This window comes from Limulus polyphemus, unplaced genomic scaffold (assembly GCF_000517525.1).
Source record: "Limulus polyphemus unplaced genomic scaffold, Limulus_polyphemus-2.1.2 Scaffold4899, whole genome shotgun sequence".
Lineage (NCBI taxonomy): Eukaryota > Metazoa > Arthropoda > Merostomata > Xiphosura > Limulidae > Limulus > Limulus polyphemus.
This window is the reverse complement of record NW_013670509.1, coordinates 61,505-77,503: the sequence shown is the minus strand read 5'-3', so window position 1 is coordinate 77,503 and position 15,999 is coordinate 61,505. Positions and strand designations below refer to the sequence as shown.

General features: G+C 31.2%; 1 protein-coding gene across 2 annotated transcripts; it reads left to right on the top strand.

The window, feature by feature from the left end:
* The first annotated feature begins 629 nt into the window (after positions 1–629).
* Positions 630–12,671, top strand: LOC106471844 (E3 ubiquitin-protein ligase rnf213-alpha-like). Of its 2 annotated transcripts, XM_013932466.2 has the most exons (5): positions 630–781; positions 5,410–5,601; positions 9,446–9,541; positions 10,266–10,444; positions 10,750–12,671. In XM_013932466.2, the coding sequence occupies exons 1-5, from the start codon at positions 698–700 to the stop codon at positions 10,904–10,906; spliced, it is 708 nt and encodes a 235-aa protein (XP_013787920.2). In that variant the 5' UTR covers positions 630–697; the 3' UTR covers positions 10,907–12,671. The 2 variants fall into 2 exon arrangements, with proteins under 2 accessions (XP_013787920.2, XP_022256158.1); XM_022400450.1 differs by lacking the exon at positions 5,410–5,601 and having other exon boundaries at positions 734–781.
* The last annotated feature ends 3,328 nt before the right edge of the window (positions 12,672–15,999 follow it).

Below are 15,999 nucleotides of genomic sequence, written 5' to 3'. Positions count from 1 at the left end.
CTACTTTCTAGAACTATACTGTACTTTGGCGAATGCTCTAGCATTTACTAGATATAGGGTAGCCTGGTATATAAAAGAGGGTGACAACGTGACGGGAATTAATGTATGTGTAGATAGTGAGTAATTGAACTGCAGTCAGAAGTATTATTGACGTTCGTTGATATAGCGTTTGTTTTAGCCACGATTGTTGAAAATAAGTGTATCGTAAAGTTGTATTCGGAAAGAATAAACCAGTTTTATTAAGTAAGGACTTGTGTCGCTAAAGTTTCGTCGGAACGAAGTTACGGAAAGTTAATTAACAAACGGAGACGTAACAGTATGTATGGTGTTTGAAGTTTCTTTTATTCACCTCACTAAATCAGCATATAGATATAGCATTTTTTATGTTACTAATTTATTTTTCTGAAATGGTTGTTGTGAAGCAAGAAAACTCTACAATGGGCTCTCTGTTCTATACTCACCATGGGTATCGGAAACCCAATTTTTAATAGTATAAACTCTCATGTTTACTCCTGAGACACTCAGAAATAAGTCGTGAATCGAACGATGGATTGGGTGTCGTATTTAATTTTTTTAAACAATACCCAATATTATCAAATGCCATGGCAATTTACCTTATGACTGATAGTAACACTATCAGTAAGCTTTGGATTTGGTTTTAACTTAGTACTACATATATTGATAACTTGAGTTTTTCATGTGTTTGTGCAGCTTGCCATTGTTACAATACCATTTTAGTATTACAGTGATGAAAACTGAGAAAAGAAAGAATTGTTTTAAGGTTAGTTTTTAGGCTGAGAAAGTGCATTACAAAAAAAAAAGATGTATCTATTTTCTGCACTGACTTACCACTAGTAGTACCAGTGTTGCAATACAACACACATATATAAGAAATGTTGTCAGTGTCAGCGTGTAGAATACATTGTTAGATGAAATGTTACTTGTATGTGTTTCTCAAACTTTTACTGTTAGTCACATAATGATAATATGAGAAATAGTGACTACTCTTAGACTTAGAGTATTATTTATAGTTATTAATCATAGTTAATAATATTATGGACAAGAAGGGACCTTTTGGTCCTTCAGAGCTGTCCTTGCACACTCGCCTTTGAGAAAAGTTAAAACTAATCTTTTACTTTTAAGGAAATCTTTGATATTTCTCCTAAACTTCTGCTGGCCTCCACTACTACTGTGGTAATCTCATTCTAGTGAAATAATCTTATTGGAAAAATAAAACTGTCTTAGCTTTATTTTTCAAATCTTAATCTTTTGTATACTCATCCTATTACATTCAGAATAAAAATTAAGAGGTCAGAGGAGTTTATCTTCTTGAACCCCTCTATAATACTGAAAACTTCAGTAAGATACTTCTTTTATTTTTTTCTCAAAGGGAAATAAGAGATCCTGACCTATCCACTTAACCTTTGCATCTCCAGAATCATCCCAGTAGACCTCTTCTTAATCTTTTCCAATAAGTCAGTATCCCTGCTTAACTCTTTAAAAGGAGTAATTTTGGGAACTGAAATCCACCTTTTTTCTATCTTGGTTATAATGATTTTATTTGTATAGAAGTTATCTATTTGAATTAAGGGTGAAATATTACTTTTTGGTTCACATAACTTACTCAGTAGTTTGTCTTGTTTTTTGCAGTGGTGAAAGTTAGCCAGTATGGCATATTGGTAAGAATTACAGTGCCAGTATGTTATATGGGGGAGAACATTTTGTCAAGGATGTAATATATTGATGTATGGATAATGGAATCAAAATGAGGTGATTGATTCAAAGTAGAACAGTCTGTGTATAGATAATTGAGCACATCTCTTTTGAAATGAAGAGAAGAAATTAATTTCTAAAATTATTGAAAATAAATCCAAGATTACTGTACCGGTTGATGAAACAAGTACTCTTGTTCAAAAATCAGCTCTAGTAATTTTCTTGAAAGTCAGCATAACTGGAGTTACGAAGCCAGTAGCATTTATTTGGTAAGTTGGAAAGCGCAATTGCAGAAGGAAATTTTAAAATGCTTGCTTGGTTGTGAGTTCACTATACAGAATGTCTGAAAAGTTTGAAAGCATAGAAACTTCAACAAATTTTACTGAATATGTTTCACATGCTGTCCTTGTAATCAGTTAATTAATAATCATATTTGGTGTGAAGAAGTATTCATGATGTAATTATTTGAAGGTGTTTGAGAATAGCTGATGACCAAAGTAAATTGAGTATCTGCCCATGTTAGTGTGTTGTGTGTGTGGTTAACCACTTCTACATTTAATCTTACAATACTTACAGGAGCTGGAGGCTCATATTTACAGTAGATGGTGAGACCTTGCAACTGTGAAATTCTCTCATGATATTATTGAGTTATTGAACTATAAGAACATTGAAGCTTTTATTACATTGAACGAGGAAAAGTGTATTAAAAATTACCTCGAATCAATTTACTTCTGTTTCAAATTGATCTTTTTACTTCCAATTCCACAGTTTGACAAAAGTCATTGTTATCACTAATGTAGTTCACAAACTTCAACATTTGTAACCTTTTAATTAATTATATATATGTAGTCATAAATTTAGATTTGTTGCTTCAAATCTTTAATTGGTTAAATAACGTGAAATATTATGTTGGATGGGAAAATAAACTTCAAATTTTAATCGCATTATAGATTTTATTTTAGTTATTTCACTGATGATTCAATGTCCACAGCTAGTTTCTTCATCCGTTGGGGGAACAAAATATTGTTTGTGCAAACACTTTTAGGTTGATTATTCTGTCTGATAGACAAGGAAGCATCATTTTAGATTTAAACCTAAATTGTTCTGATAATTATTAACTACTTGTTTGTTACTTTTCAGTTTCATAATGACCTGCAACATTGGGTATTTGAATAATCAAGAAATTTGTTTATTGAGAATATTTCTGTCTCTAACAGATGTACAGAGTTCAATTTTTATTGGAAGATGTTTGTAGCTGTATGTCTTTTACCAATGTAAGAATAGATGTGGACGTTTTTAATTATCTTTTCTTGGTGTATATTATGTAACATGGTTTGTAGTAGCATGACGTTTTACACTATAAGAATCGACATGGATTGTTCACATGCCTCTTTTATTTTTAGGGCAGGGGTGTATGTTTTGTAATACAGTTAATAGTAGCATGACTTGTACACTATTAAAACAGATGTGAACCTGTTGCCTGTTGAGATAACCTTTTCTTGGCATATGTTTTGTAATGTGGCTTGTAGTGACATGAAGTTTACAGTATAAAAACAAATACAGAATATTTTGAAAACCTTTTGTTTGTTATGTTTTATAATGTGGCTTGTTGCTGGTTACCTTTCACAGTAATCTCATACCTTGTTGTAAAATCCTCTAATGACTTAAATCCCTTTCCTCAAAACCTGTTATTAGTTATGTTTTGACCCCTACTTTTGGTGATTAACCCAGAACTTAGCTGATCAATTTGTAAACTCCAGCAAAGTCATGCTTGTCATGAAGTCATGCAATACACTCAATTTTAACTTTATTCTTCTTGATTCATTAGCTTATGAACAACTTAGACATTATTTTTGTTAGGGTTTTGGACTATTTTCTACATATTTTCAAAAGTTAAAATAATAACTTCAAAAGTTTTAGGTATACAAATTCATTATTCAGATTATTTTTATATTATTAAAAATTCAGTCCTAACAGTTTTAATAGTTGATACAGTTTTATCACATAAGTACAGTGCATTAATGATTTCAGACGGTTTTTAAAGTTACTTAATTAGAGACTTGAGTCCATTTATCAGGAAGTGTATTTCAAAATCTGCTGTTGTGTGAAATTATTTATATTCTACACAGTTTTATTATGTTGTAACCAAGTAGAATTAGCATGTTTATATTTTTAAATGTTATTAGGTCATCAAGAAATTAATTTCACTTTGTTTTAGATGAAAAAGCCTGAACAACTTATATATTAAGACAAAACATTTATTAAATGAAATAGGAAGTGTATTTCAAAATCTGCTGTTGTGTGAAATTATTTATATTCTACACAGTTTTATTATGTTGTAACCAAGTAGAATTAGCATGTTTATATTTTTAAATGTTATTAGGTCATCAAGAAATTAATTTCACTTTGTTTTAGATGAAAAAGCCTGAACAACTTATATATTAAGACAAAACATTTATTAAATGAAATAGTCTCCATTCTTATCGATGATGATTTTTCATTTTACAATCAGGTTGTTAATGCCCTCATTACAGAAATCACTTGGCTTTGAAGCAAAAAACATGGTGATGTCATCTTTAACACTTTCCACATTTGCATACATTTTCCCATTAAGATGGTATTGCAGCAAACGAAAAAAGATGGTAACCTGATGGTGCCATATCTGGAGAATATGGTGGGTGGGGGAGAACTTCTCAACTCAACTCCATAACCTTGTGTTATATCAAACGTGCCACATGGTTGTGGAGAAGGAGAACACCTTTCCGATTGACGAGTGAAGGGTGTTTCTGATGAAGAGCTTGACTTAAACATTCCAATTACTGAAGAAAGATCTCTGCATTGACGGTTCGCTGTGGACTGAGGAGTTCAAAATGAATTACTCCTTTGATGCAAAACATCACTTTCTGTGGATGGAATCCAGGTTTTGGGGTTAGAAGTGGTTTTTGTCTAGGACTGAGCCATTGTTTTTGGCATGTAATATTTGCATATAGAATCCAATTTTCATCACCGGTAACAATTCTGTCCAAAAATGGTTCACACACATTACGTGCCAGAAGAAAGAAAGCAACATTTACATGTTAGAAACAGTGATCATCAGAGAGTTTGTGAGGCAACCAAACACCTTCTTTATGGAGTTTTCCCATACTCCTTAGATGTTTACGTATTGTTTCATAAGAGACATGATTTTTTTTAGGGCTATTTCACGAGTGTGTTGCCTTGGGTTAGACTCAACAAGTGTCTTCAGAGTATCAATATCAATTCCAATATGTTGGCCTCTGCCATCACAGTTTTTAAGGCTAAAGTCACCTGAACGAAATTTGTTGAACCATCAATGACACTTACGAACGTTCAAAACATTTCCATAAACTTCTTTGATTTTCTTTGTGGCTACAGAGGCATTGTTTCCCTTTTTGTATTCAAACTGCATTATATGCCGAATGTGTGTCTCATCGTTTGCCATCACTATAAGGGATTAGAGTATATTGAACTTTACACATTAAATAGGCTACACTAATGTGATGTTTTGGTGGTTCATTTAACTATTATACGTGATGTATGTTTTTTGGGGGGTGGGTAACGAGTGTTCCAAAATGCGACATTAATTTATTGACGACCTAATATATGTTGTTGTAAGAAGGAAATCACAAAAATAAACCATTTAGTTAAATTTGTTGAACTCTGATGTGTTTGATCTAGACACCCTTGCCGTTGACTCTTCATAACAATTTAATTGAGGACCTTGGCCTTAAGTTGGCAGATGTTTGTGATGTTCTAGACCTAGTGCAGATAGCTGTGAAATTTCTGTCTACTACTGGAGGAAATGCTGGAAGTTCTTTAGACAGATACTTGTTTGATGATTTACATTACCGAAGCAGAATTGGTCAAAAGGTCTGTATTATGTGATAATGAGCTGTATACATTTCTCAGACTTTTACAAATTTTGAAAAGTGGTAATTTCTGTGGATTTAGTATTTGAGAAAATTCAATGTCATTCTGCTTTGCTGTTAATCTTGACTTATGCATTATAAAGTGATTCTCTTTTACATAGAAGCTGTGTTGGTATATACATATTTATGTATGCTTCATAGTATCCACATTCTCCAGAATTTTACAGACTGTCCAGTAATGAAAAGAAAACCAAACACTTTTACCAAATTAGCTAAACTTTAACTACCTAGCTAGCTAGTTACCACTGCTAAGATAACTTTTAACATTAACACTACCTGCCTACCACCACGCTCCTACTTTATCACAAAGAAAGCCCATGTTAAAGTTTTAAAAATTTATGTTACGAACTTTCGTGGGCAGCATTTTTCTGTGCGTGTGTATGTTAAGAGATTTTGCCTTCAGCAATTAAAGGAATACAATTCATTGTCCAATAAAAAAAAATAAAAATGATGTTTTTACCAATTGTGCCAAACAAATTTATCAAAAAATAACATTACAATAGGATTTTATATTATTATTAATAACAGTAATCTTTAAAGTATGTGTCTCTATAGCGCAGTGGATAGTGCGTAGGATTTCTAATCCAAAGGTACCGGGTTCATTCCCCGCCAGGGATGCCACCACCATTGCCTGGTCCCAAGTCCAGGATGAGAAAGGAGGAGGGTTGGGTGCGGGGCTAGCAACTCCGTCCCGTAAAAACCTACCTGCTAAAAAATTACTGCAACAACAAACTTCCGTCGGCGAGGTGTTGTTGGGGCCCTATGCTCCAGTGGGAGTCGACAGGGAATATTATTAACCTTTAAAGTAACTGAATTAACACATGAACAATATAATGTCAAGTGCCATGATATCCTGTGTCTTGTAAAGTTTTTGTAATTTTGGAAAACTCAGTACACAGAAAACACTATAAGAGTCGGAAGTGCGATCTCAAAGACTTAATATCTTCAAATCCAAGTAGCCAGGTTCTTTGTTCATTTCTACTTAAAGTAATAATTTTCATATTTCGGGCTCCTAATATGTTCTGTCATGCTAACCCCACTGCTTCAAATGATTTGATATTGTTGTTTTCATAAGCATGTTCTGTCAATACTCAATTTTTTATGTACCAAAATAAGTTCAGTTGCTTACATCAGACATAATATGATGGCTAGCTGAGAATCATATCATTTTGAGTTATTATCATCATGGAAATATATTTTGTTGAAGCAGAAGTATGTCTTTTGTGTACACACAAAATTGTGTGTTTTCAGTTTATGTCCAATCTTTAATCTATTTTGGACATGAAGGAGTGTATAAACTATGTGCTTTAGCCATCTGAAAAGTGGAGAATCTAGAACAAATTTTTGTGTTGGCCAAAAGGTAGGTGGTAAAACATGTATAAAATATATTTTGTGGTGAAAGATAAGAAGAAAACATTAAAGGTAGGAATGAAACAATTGTAATGATAGAGGCTGTAAATTATTTAATTTTTTTATAATGTAAGGGTTTAAAGGGGATGATGCACTTGCACCAGGTCCGCAAAATAAAGAGCCTTTAATCAAGAATATTTCCAGAATTTCTTCCCATTTCCATCCCTTGCCGATACAGAAAAAATAACATTTTCGACTCTAAAAGTGTTAATCTCCAGACTGTAAGTATGCTGCGAGTGGTACGACACATTTATAAAGTGTTCATCACAGTACTGTAAAGTTAACCTTGAGAGTGATTTTTATATAGCATAATATTATCAACATCTTATATATTTATAAAGTGTTCATCACAGTACTGTAAAGTTAACCTTGAGAGTGATTTTTAAATAGCGTAATATTATCAACATCTTATATATTTATAAAGTGTTCATCACAGTACTGTAAAGTTAATCTTGAGAGTGATTTTTAAATAGCATAATATTATAAACATCTTGTATATTTATAAAGTGTTCATCACAGTACTGTAAAGTTAATCTTGAGAGTGATTTTTAAATAGCATAATATTATCAACATCTTATATATTTATAAAGTGTTCATCACAGTACTGTAAAGTTAATCTTGAGAGTGATTTATAAAGTGTTCATCACAGTACTGTAAAGTTAATCTTGAGAGTGATTTTTAAATAGCGTAATATTATCAACATCTTATATATGATTGTTGATTTGACATGAAAAATTTTACTGTAGTCAAATAACTATTAAAAAGTTTGTTTGAAGTTACGCACAAAGCTGCCTATTAAAAAGAATCAATATTTTTGAATTGTATCAGGTCTTCCATATTTTTGGGAAGAGGCCTCGATGTGTGTAAAAAAAGGGGATAAAACATATATAATAGAAGTGGTCTGAAGCTAGTGTAAAACAGTCTTGTAAAAGCAGATAAAAAGGTTTGTGTAAAACAATCTTTTGAGTGAGATTAAATGTGGGTATCAAAACGTTTGTGAAAGAAAGATGAAAAAGGTGAGTATAAAACAGTTTTGTAGCAAAAGGAAGTTAAGTGTAGGTGTAAAATGAATGTAGTTAAAGGGGGGGTTAACATCTTATATGCGAGAGAGATTAAAGATGGCTGCAAAATATAGTTATTTAACTAGTTTTAGCTTTCTTTGTCAACTTGCCACAGTTGTTTGATCCAATTTCATAATCAGTTAATTATCGATTTTCCTTCTCAACCATTCAGATTTAACGTGTTTTTTTTTCACAACTTCTTCAAATGATAATTATTTTATATTCTTTTTCAAGTACTTTATTAATAACATCATTTACCACTATTGGTTTGCTTCATAATGACCTTGTCAGTTATTACAGAGGTTGAGTACATTATATTAAAACTTGCATCATTTGAGCCCATAATAATGTTGTCATGTCTGATCATACTTTATTCAACAACTGGGCATCTTGAAAGTAGCTCTGTAGCATATTTTTAATTGCAAAAGGCTTTATACTTGGCTGTCATTTCCAAGGCACACCTCTCCTTCCTGCAGACTTTCCATAAGCCATTTAGAATATGGAGATGATTTGCAACATTATTTGGCTGCAGTTTATATGGCATTCTCAACCCTCTGTTGATTGCCACTTCTCAATCTGTTATAAATGATTTAATGACTAAAATCTTTATGAATCGTTTTCTGGAAAGTTAATTAGTCCCTTACATCTTTTTTTTCCCAGAATATATGTTTTGTTGACAATTTGTTTTAAAAGACTGAGCTGGTGAACATTAATGCTTTGAAAAGAGAATTAAAGTAATCTGTCATGAGTATCAATGCTGTTCTGTTTCAGCTTGATACAGAGTAAACAAGATTTAAATGTTTATTTTGTAGTTGATGTAACTTATTGTACTGGTAACAGTTGTAATCATCCAGGTATGTAGATTTGTAGTTACAGTTTTACAAACAAGTGTTAAAATGCAACATGTAAAGTAGCTTTGTGTCATAGAAACCTAACTCTTTAAAACTTGTTTTATAATTAAAGTTTTCCCATGAACTTTTATAATGAATATACAATTTTAAAACACTAAGTTTCTTTGATTTTTAATATTAACCCATTAATTGCATGTGAGGGATATTTCCGTCATTGAAGTTCTATGGCTCAGCTATAACAACGGATATATCTGTCAGTCGCACATGTACAACTATAACTCTATATGAATGACGAAAATTACCGTTTTATTGTGATTGATGACAACTCAGTTTTATCTGCGAGTCAGAAAATGGCAACTGAGCTGCTCCTGCCGCAGTTAATGGGTTAAGAGATTTTCACAAACACTTAAAGAGTTTTGTAACACTTTTCTTTGAAAATTCAGTTTAGTGATATATTTTTCAGTGTGAATCCTTGTCAAAGTGCACTCTAGGACAGGTGTTACACCTGTGGCAGATTCTGAGTGAAAGAAAAGCTGAACTTGTATACTTGACTCATCAGGTAATCAGAAAATTTTTTCTCATGCTTGCCAAAAAAAAAAGATCATAATTACACCTGTAGACTGGTAATTTTAATATTTCATGTGATATTTGTGGTAAAATAATCAAAATAGCCATTTATTAGATGATAATGAATAAATAACTTTTAAGTGTGGGTCCCTTAAAACATTTCAAGAACAACAAATAAATAGTCCTCAGGCTAAAAATCTAACTAATTTTAAGTGCAAAGATGTGCGATAATGATAGGTATTTGTATTTTAATTATAGTGCATCAAACAAGTTATAAAGCTACCAATCTTGCTAAAACTCGTGCTAACTGTTAAAATTTGTATCCGTTTTAAAAATTTACTTTTATTCCATTAGATTTTATGCTATGAATTAAGACTCGTTGGAAGGTTTTTGTTCCCTAAAACATGAAATGTCAGAATTAATACCCAGTAAAACTGAGTTGTAAATACAGAACATTTGATTCCATAGTGAACAAAAAATAAATAAATATAATTTATGTAGTGGTATGCTGTGTATTGAATTGTACTTGCATTAGAAATATTTTTCTGCTCTCCAAAAAATATCAAGACTTTAAAAATGTTAACATTTTGTGTCAAGAGATTTGTGTGAAAATTAACAGTGTAAGAAAAGTCTTCAAATTGTATAACAAGTGTGTAGTTTCAGCATAAAGAAAATAAAAAACACTTGCTAATCTGTTTTATGTGTCACACACACAGGATCCTTTTGAGCTAATTCCAGAAGATTTTAAAGAACCTATTGATGATGCAGTGAAAAAGTGCTTGTCAAAGGTGTCCTGGAGAGAATCCTCGTGTGTATGTACCATTCTTTATAGATACATCATTGGTTATCTACATAAGAAGCCCGTGAATGAGGAGACTGGGAAAGAAAATTGGCCGTAAGTAATATCCTTATATTCATTGTCACTAGAAGATAGCTTACTTGTCATCAGGATATAGTTAAGACTGTTTTAATTTCTTTGCTTAGAAATAAGAAAAACTTGTTTTATTCCAGTTATATAAGGACAAAACCTAAAAGTTTTATTTTCATTCAATATTACAGTTAAAATCAGTTGTATTTGTGATGTTTGTGAAGAGTATACATGAAAGTTTTTTTATAAGGCTTACAGTATATTTCTGGTAATTCAGTTAGACAATTTAGGTGTTATCTTCTAATTATATATTCATATATATTCTTTTTTAGCTTAAGAGATACACTTATTGCCTATTTAGAAGCTGAAGAGGAAGATGTACCTACTAAATCCCTCAACCATTTACCAGAGGAACTCTTTCTTAAACATTCAGTACAAACATGGATTACTTTGATTGAGGTTAAAAAAATGAATATGTCCCAAGTTTAAAAATTGAACACTAGGATATATCTATCTATATATATTTGAGTTCACATACCTCAGCTGCCATGGTCACAGAATTCATTTATAAATTGTCAGAAATAATACTTTGTCAAATATTTTTATTACCTTGAACTTAAAAATGGAAAAAACAAACAAAAATAGACTTGAGTTAATAATGGGATAATGATGATTTAAGTGGTGTTTAGGTTAATTTCCAAAAAAATGTCTACTTTTGAGGACTTTTTGTTGTATCTTGAAGTTACGAATTAACATAAAAAAATACCAAGTTTTTTTTTTCTGCTTTCTGTTAGGGTCTTGTCTGATTGGATAAAATTTTATAAATCTGTGTTTAAAAGAATCATGATTTAATTGTTTTCACAATAATCTTTACTTGTAGTATTAAAAAAGTCCACGGTTCGCTTATATTATAGTATTTTTTTATATTGCTGAGGAGTTTTTCAAGCTTCATAATATTTATACCTATTTTAACAACCTGTGATTTTTAAAACAAAGTTTACAATTTTGCCTTTCAATTTAGAAACAGTATTAAAAGCATATTTCTTTTCTTCTTACTAACTTAGTCAAGATAATTTTTTTTATGACAATGAGTATGTTATATATAGTTTTTTAAATTATATTAGTTCATGTGTGAAAGAATCAGTGCAGACAAATCCAATTTTTTTAAAACTTGGTATAAAACAAGCTGGCTGTAAACCAGTAATGAAACCGAACCATGTATTTGTTTATATTTTAATATACTGTTTCACAATTGACAAATAAGCTAATATCATTAAAGAAGGTTCCTTTTTCTTTCTCGTATTTTTTTGTTCACTTAAAATTACCAGTAGTTTTCAGTTTTATTTTTGTTTGTCAAAATAATGACGAAGTTACTATGGTGCTTCTATGTATATTACATAAAATGTTTTCTGAATAATATTTTACATATCAGATAATTATATTGTAATGATTATTTGGATATTTTAGCCTCTAAAAGACTGTCCTATCCATTCAAAAACCCAGACATTGTTATAAATTCTACTTTGTTTCTGTTTTTAACCTCGTTTTTAATAAATTATAACTTGTCTTTTGATTACTCAAATTAGTTTTGGGTACATCATATATTGTACGTGTTTTTTTTATTTTCCCTTGCAGTTTAAATTTTGAATATGTATACCTTTAAGTAAAAATATTTTGTAGTAAAGGTTTCAGATTATTGAGTCTAATTTAGACTTGGAATAAATCGTAAAGATATTTGTTTTGATGATGAATCTGGAAATGTAATCATGTATTTTGGCATCTTTTACGACACTTGACAGCTTTAATAATGATAGAACTTACTTCTTTCAAAAACCAATGTTGTACTATTATTTGATATCAATCAGCAAAAGGTATTCTAAATCCTTATTTACTACTTTAACAGTGATCTTAAAAGCCAGATTCTATTCCAACTTTTGCATGAAACATTTCTTACAGTTATTACTTGAGCACCACTCATGAAAGTGAATATAATTTCTTATATGAAAATCTGTAACCTTGCTCATGTTCCATAACTTTTACAATGAGTATGCTGTTTCTTGTACTGAAACAAGCTACTGTATATGATGGTGAACAAGATGACCCCCATATATCCACTGTATAAGTCAACCAAGATTTTATAATCTTGTAGCAGGAAGAAACAAGAAAAATCAATCGCCACCATGCTAACTACCACAAAACAATGGAAAATTACTAAATGATGTAAAATAAAGAGTAGAACAGTTACACTGAAAAAGATTTGTCAAAACTGCTTAAATTCTTGAAGATTTCATCATAAAAGGAATGATGTAAATTTAGGGATATATATTTGGGCTTTAAACTCCAACTTATACACCATCGAAACCAGTATATAAATATAATGAAAACAGGTTTTTGTCTGGGATTCTTGTATGCTTTCTTTATCAAGTGTAGCTCTTCTACATATTCTTACATAAACTATAACCTCATAATGCAGAAGATAAAATATTGATACATAGAAACAAGGTCTTCTCTTCTGCAATATTTATTTAAACTGTGAACTTTTACTAGTTCATATGTTGTTTTTTCTTGCATGCACTTTTTAACTGTCGCTCATTAATTAGGTCACTGTAAACATGATAATGTTCAGTTAACATGTACACAGCATATAATATTGATCTAGAAATTGGACTTGTTATGGTGTTGAACACCAACAGATGGCACAGCACTGTAAACCAGTAGGCCTGCTATTTGCAACATTATGCCAGACTATGTTTTTCTTTCTTCCTCAGTTCTCTTCTGTAATGGACAATTTAAGAGGAATATGGAAGATGAAATCTGTAGACTACCATGATTTTTTATCATGAATATTAGGCTTATTGTTTAAGTATTGTTTTAAACTTAGTAAGTGAGACAGATGGATTTAAAACGCATCAACGGCTATCCTCTAGCATGGCATTTCCGTGCTAATCTAATTAAAAATACAAAGTCAGCTTGTAATCAGTATACAAGAAAAAAATATCTAGGATGAAGCAAAATGAAACAAAACTGAATTTCACATCAATAGTTGAGTTTGGATGAAAAATATGTTTTTTAGTTTTACTCAACACTAAGAGATACTCAATTAGGCAAGTGAAAATTCATAGGACTAATAAATGCTTTGATGTTAAATTAATACAACCATGTAACATGATTCAAACCTATATACTATTTTATTCACAAGTTATTTAGTTCACAAATTGTGTACATATATTTTTGATTATTTGAAGTGGCTTCTGTCGGTATACCTATTTATATAGAATGTTTTAATATTCTCAACAAATCTTGCAGCTTAATTACAACTGTCTCCTTTATGTTAACCACAAAAATCAACAATTTTATTTATGTCACTGTAGAAGAGATAGCCATTTGTTTGATTCAAGAGAATCGTCACAATCCATGTTCCTAAACTATCAACTCCTAGTCTTATCTAGGATAATTGAGGATTCATTAATAAAGTCACACTCCTGCAAACTATTTATAGCTATTTTGTGAAATGTTTTCTCAATTCTTATGATAAAATGCATATACCAACTTTTTTTCTTCTACGAGATTGACAAAACACACTTATGTAAAGTAAAAACATAACATTTTAACATGACCATCAGGAGCCAAGTGGTATCTTTACACAACAATTTGTTGAGTATTAAAAGTAAGTTTAATCTGGAAACACCCAAAGAGGGTTGTTTTGGATGTATCTTTTAGAGACAAGTTTTCGTTTGTTAATAAATAATTATTTAAGTGAAATACAGCATCCTCAAGTCTCCATACTAGCTAGTACTAAGGTCTACACGCTGAATGTAAATTCAGTATATACCAATAAAGCCACATTCTGAGCATCATTAATTAAGCATTTGCTAACCTTTTATGCTTCTGCTATCACCTTTTTTATGCTTAGCTTTCAATTGAGATACGAACGACTTCACCTGCGATTCGGTAGGGAAAGTCGAAGCATCACGATAGTCAGCAGTAGGATGAGCAGACAGGAGCACTTTGAAAACTGTTACAGACATAATATTGTACTCGGCTTGCTGCATAATATCTACCAAAGTGGTTGTAAATGGTTTCTGACTGCGTTTCATTTGGAGACTTCCATGCTTCTTGTGCTTGGCTGTTAAACTTGTGATGTGCTGACAGATTTCAACCACCTTACTACTTCTCATAATTGTTTGTAGCCCCAAAGCTAAAACAGTGCAGGAAATGCCTTCTCTTTAGCCAATAAAAATGTCCAAAAAATTTCAGTTCAAATGAAGAAACACCAGATTGGGTAGTTTGTTTGTTTTGTTTTTTTCGACAAAAATGTCCCCCCCACTGGCTCATGAGGACCTGTTAAAATTTCACAAATAATGTGATGACCACCAAAGGCTTTATGTTTTTAAAACTGTACATCAGCATTTCTCAAACTGTTGGGTACATCCTCCCTTCTCCCGAGAGGGGGGTTCAAGTGATTAGAGTCAATAGTGCAAGATTAAGTATTTTAATGTTTTATTTAAGGAAAATAATAAGTAATCACTACAACAAAAATAATATTTTAATGTGTATTATCCATGTATTATATCTCATCAACTCACTCTTTCAAAAAAAAAAAGGGGTGGTGGTGGTCCAAGCAAGTTATATTTATTAAAGGGGGGTTCTGGAAGTGTTGCTATAGATGATATTTTATCCAGCAATGACAGTAATTAGAATTTTTATATGATTAATATATTAATTTGTTTTCATATTTTAAGCTAGAGTTTGGTAGTCAATTCTTTTCTAAGTTCATGACCCAGTAATTATTAACACAGGTATAATACACTTCATTAATAAACCGTGTAATAGACTTTTTTTGAAGCATTACAAGTTTAACTCGTGTTAAAAAGAATTATATATAATAAACCCACATATACATGCTTGCTCAAATAATGTATCTAATCACTAGAAACACTTTCAAACTTGCACACAAGTTTACGTGTTATTATTAAACATTTCTGTCTAGCAATGCTAAAAAGGAAGAAGAATATTTAATCTATTAGGGATTCTCCTAATCAGTTTTTTTATATATATATTATTATTTGTGGATATTTTCATTCAACAATACAATGTTTTGATTACAACTGGTAGTTTATCTAGCCTTAGATTAATGGTATGAGAATATTAACATTTATTTGACACAACTTTTTACTTTCCTAGTTCTAGATACTGACAAAGCAGTAAAAACTTAATTATATCTCACAGTTATGTAATGATCATCCCAACTTATCAACTCTGTACAATAAACTGATGTGTTTTTTATTTTCACTATTCCTGGAGATGACCTGTTTATCTGTCAGAAAATATTCTGAATGAAACTTGATCATACCATCAAATTACGAAACAAACGAGTAAACTGGATGAGAAAATATAATAATGTTGGTGTGCAGGCAGTTCAAAACTAGTATGTACATCACAGCAAATGTACAACGTTTCGACAAGGTTTTGTCATCATCAGGCAGATTGGGACACTGGGAAAAATCCCATTGGAAACAGAATATACAAGAAACACTTTCTCCAATACAATCAGGGTACCTGATGATGACAAAACCTTGTCG

Bases quoted from the DNA above. Each gene is read 5' to 3' on its own strand.
- LOC106471844 (XM_013932466.2), top strand. From the start codon at position 698: ATGTGTTTGTGCAGCTTGCCATTGTTACAATACCATTTTAGTATTACA. The intron at 9,542-10,265 runs GTAATCAGAAAA...TCACACACACAG, and splicing joins TTGTATACTTGACTCATCAG to GATCCTTTTGAGCTAATTCC. The intron at 10,445-10,749 runs GTAAGTAATATC...ATTCTTTTTTAG, and splicing joins ACTGGGAAAGAAAATTGGCC to CTTAAGAGATACACTTATTG.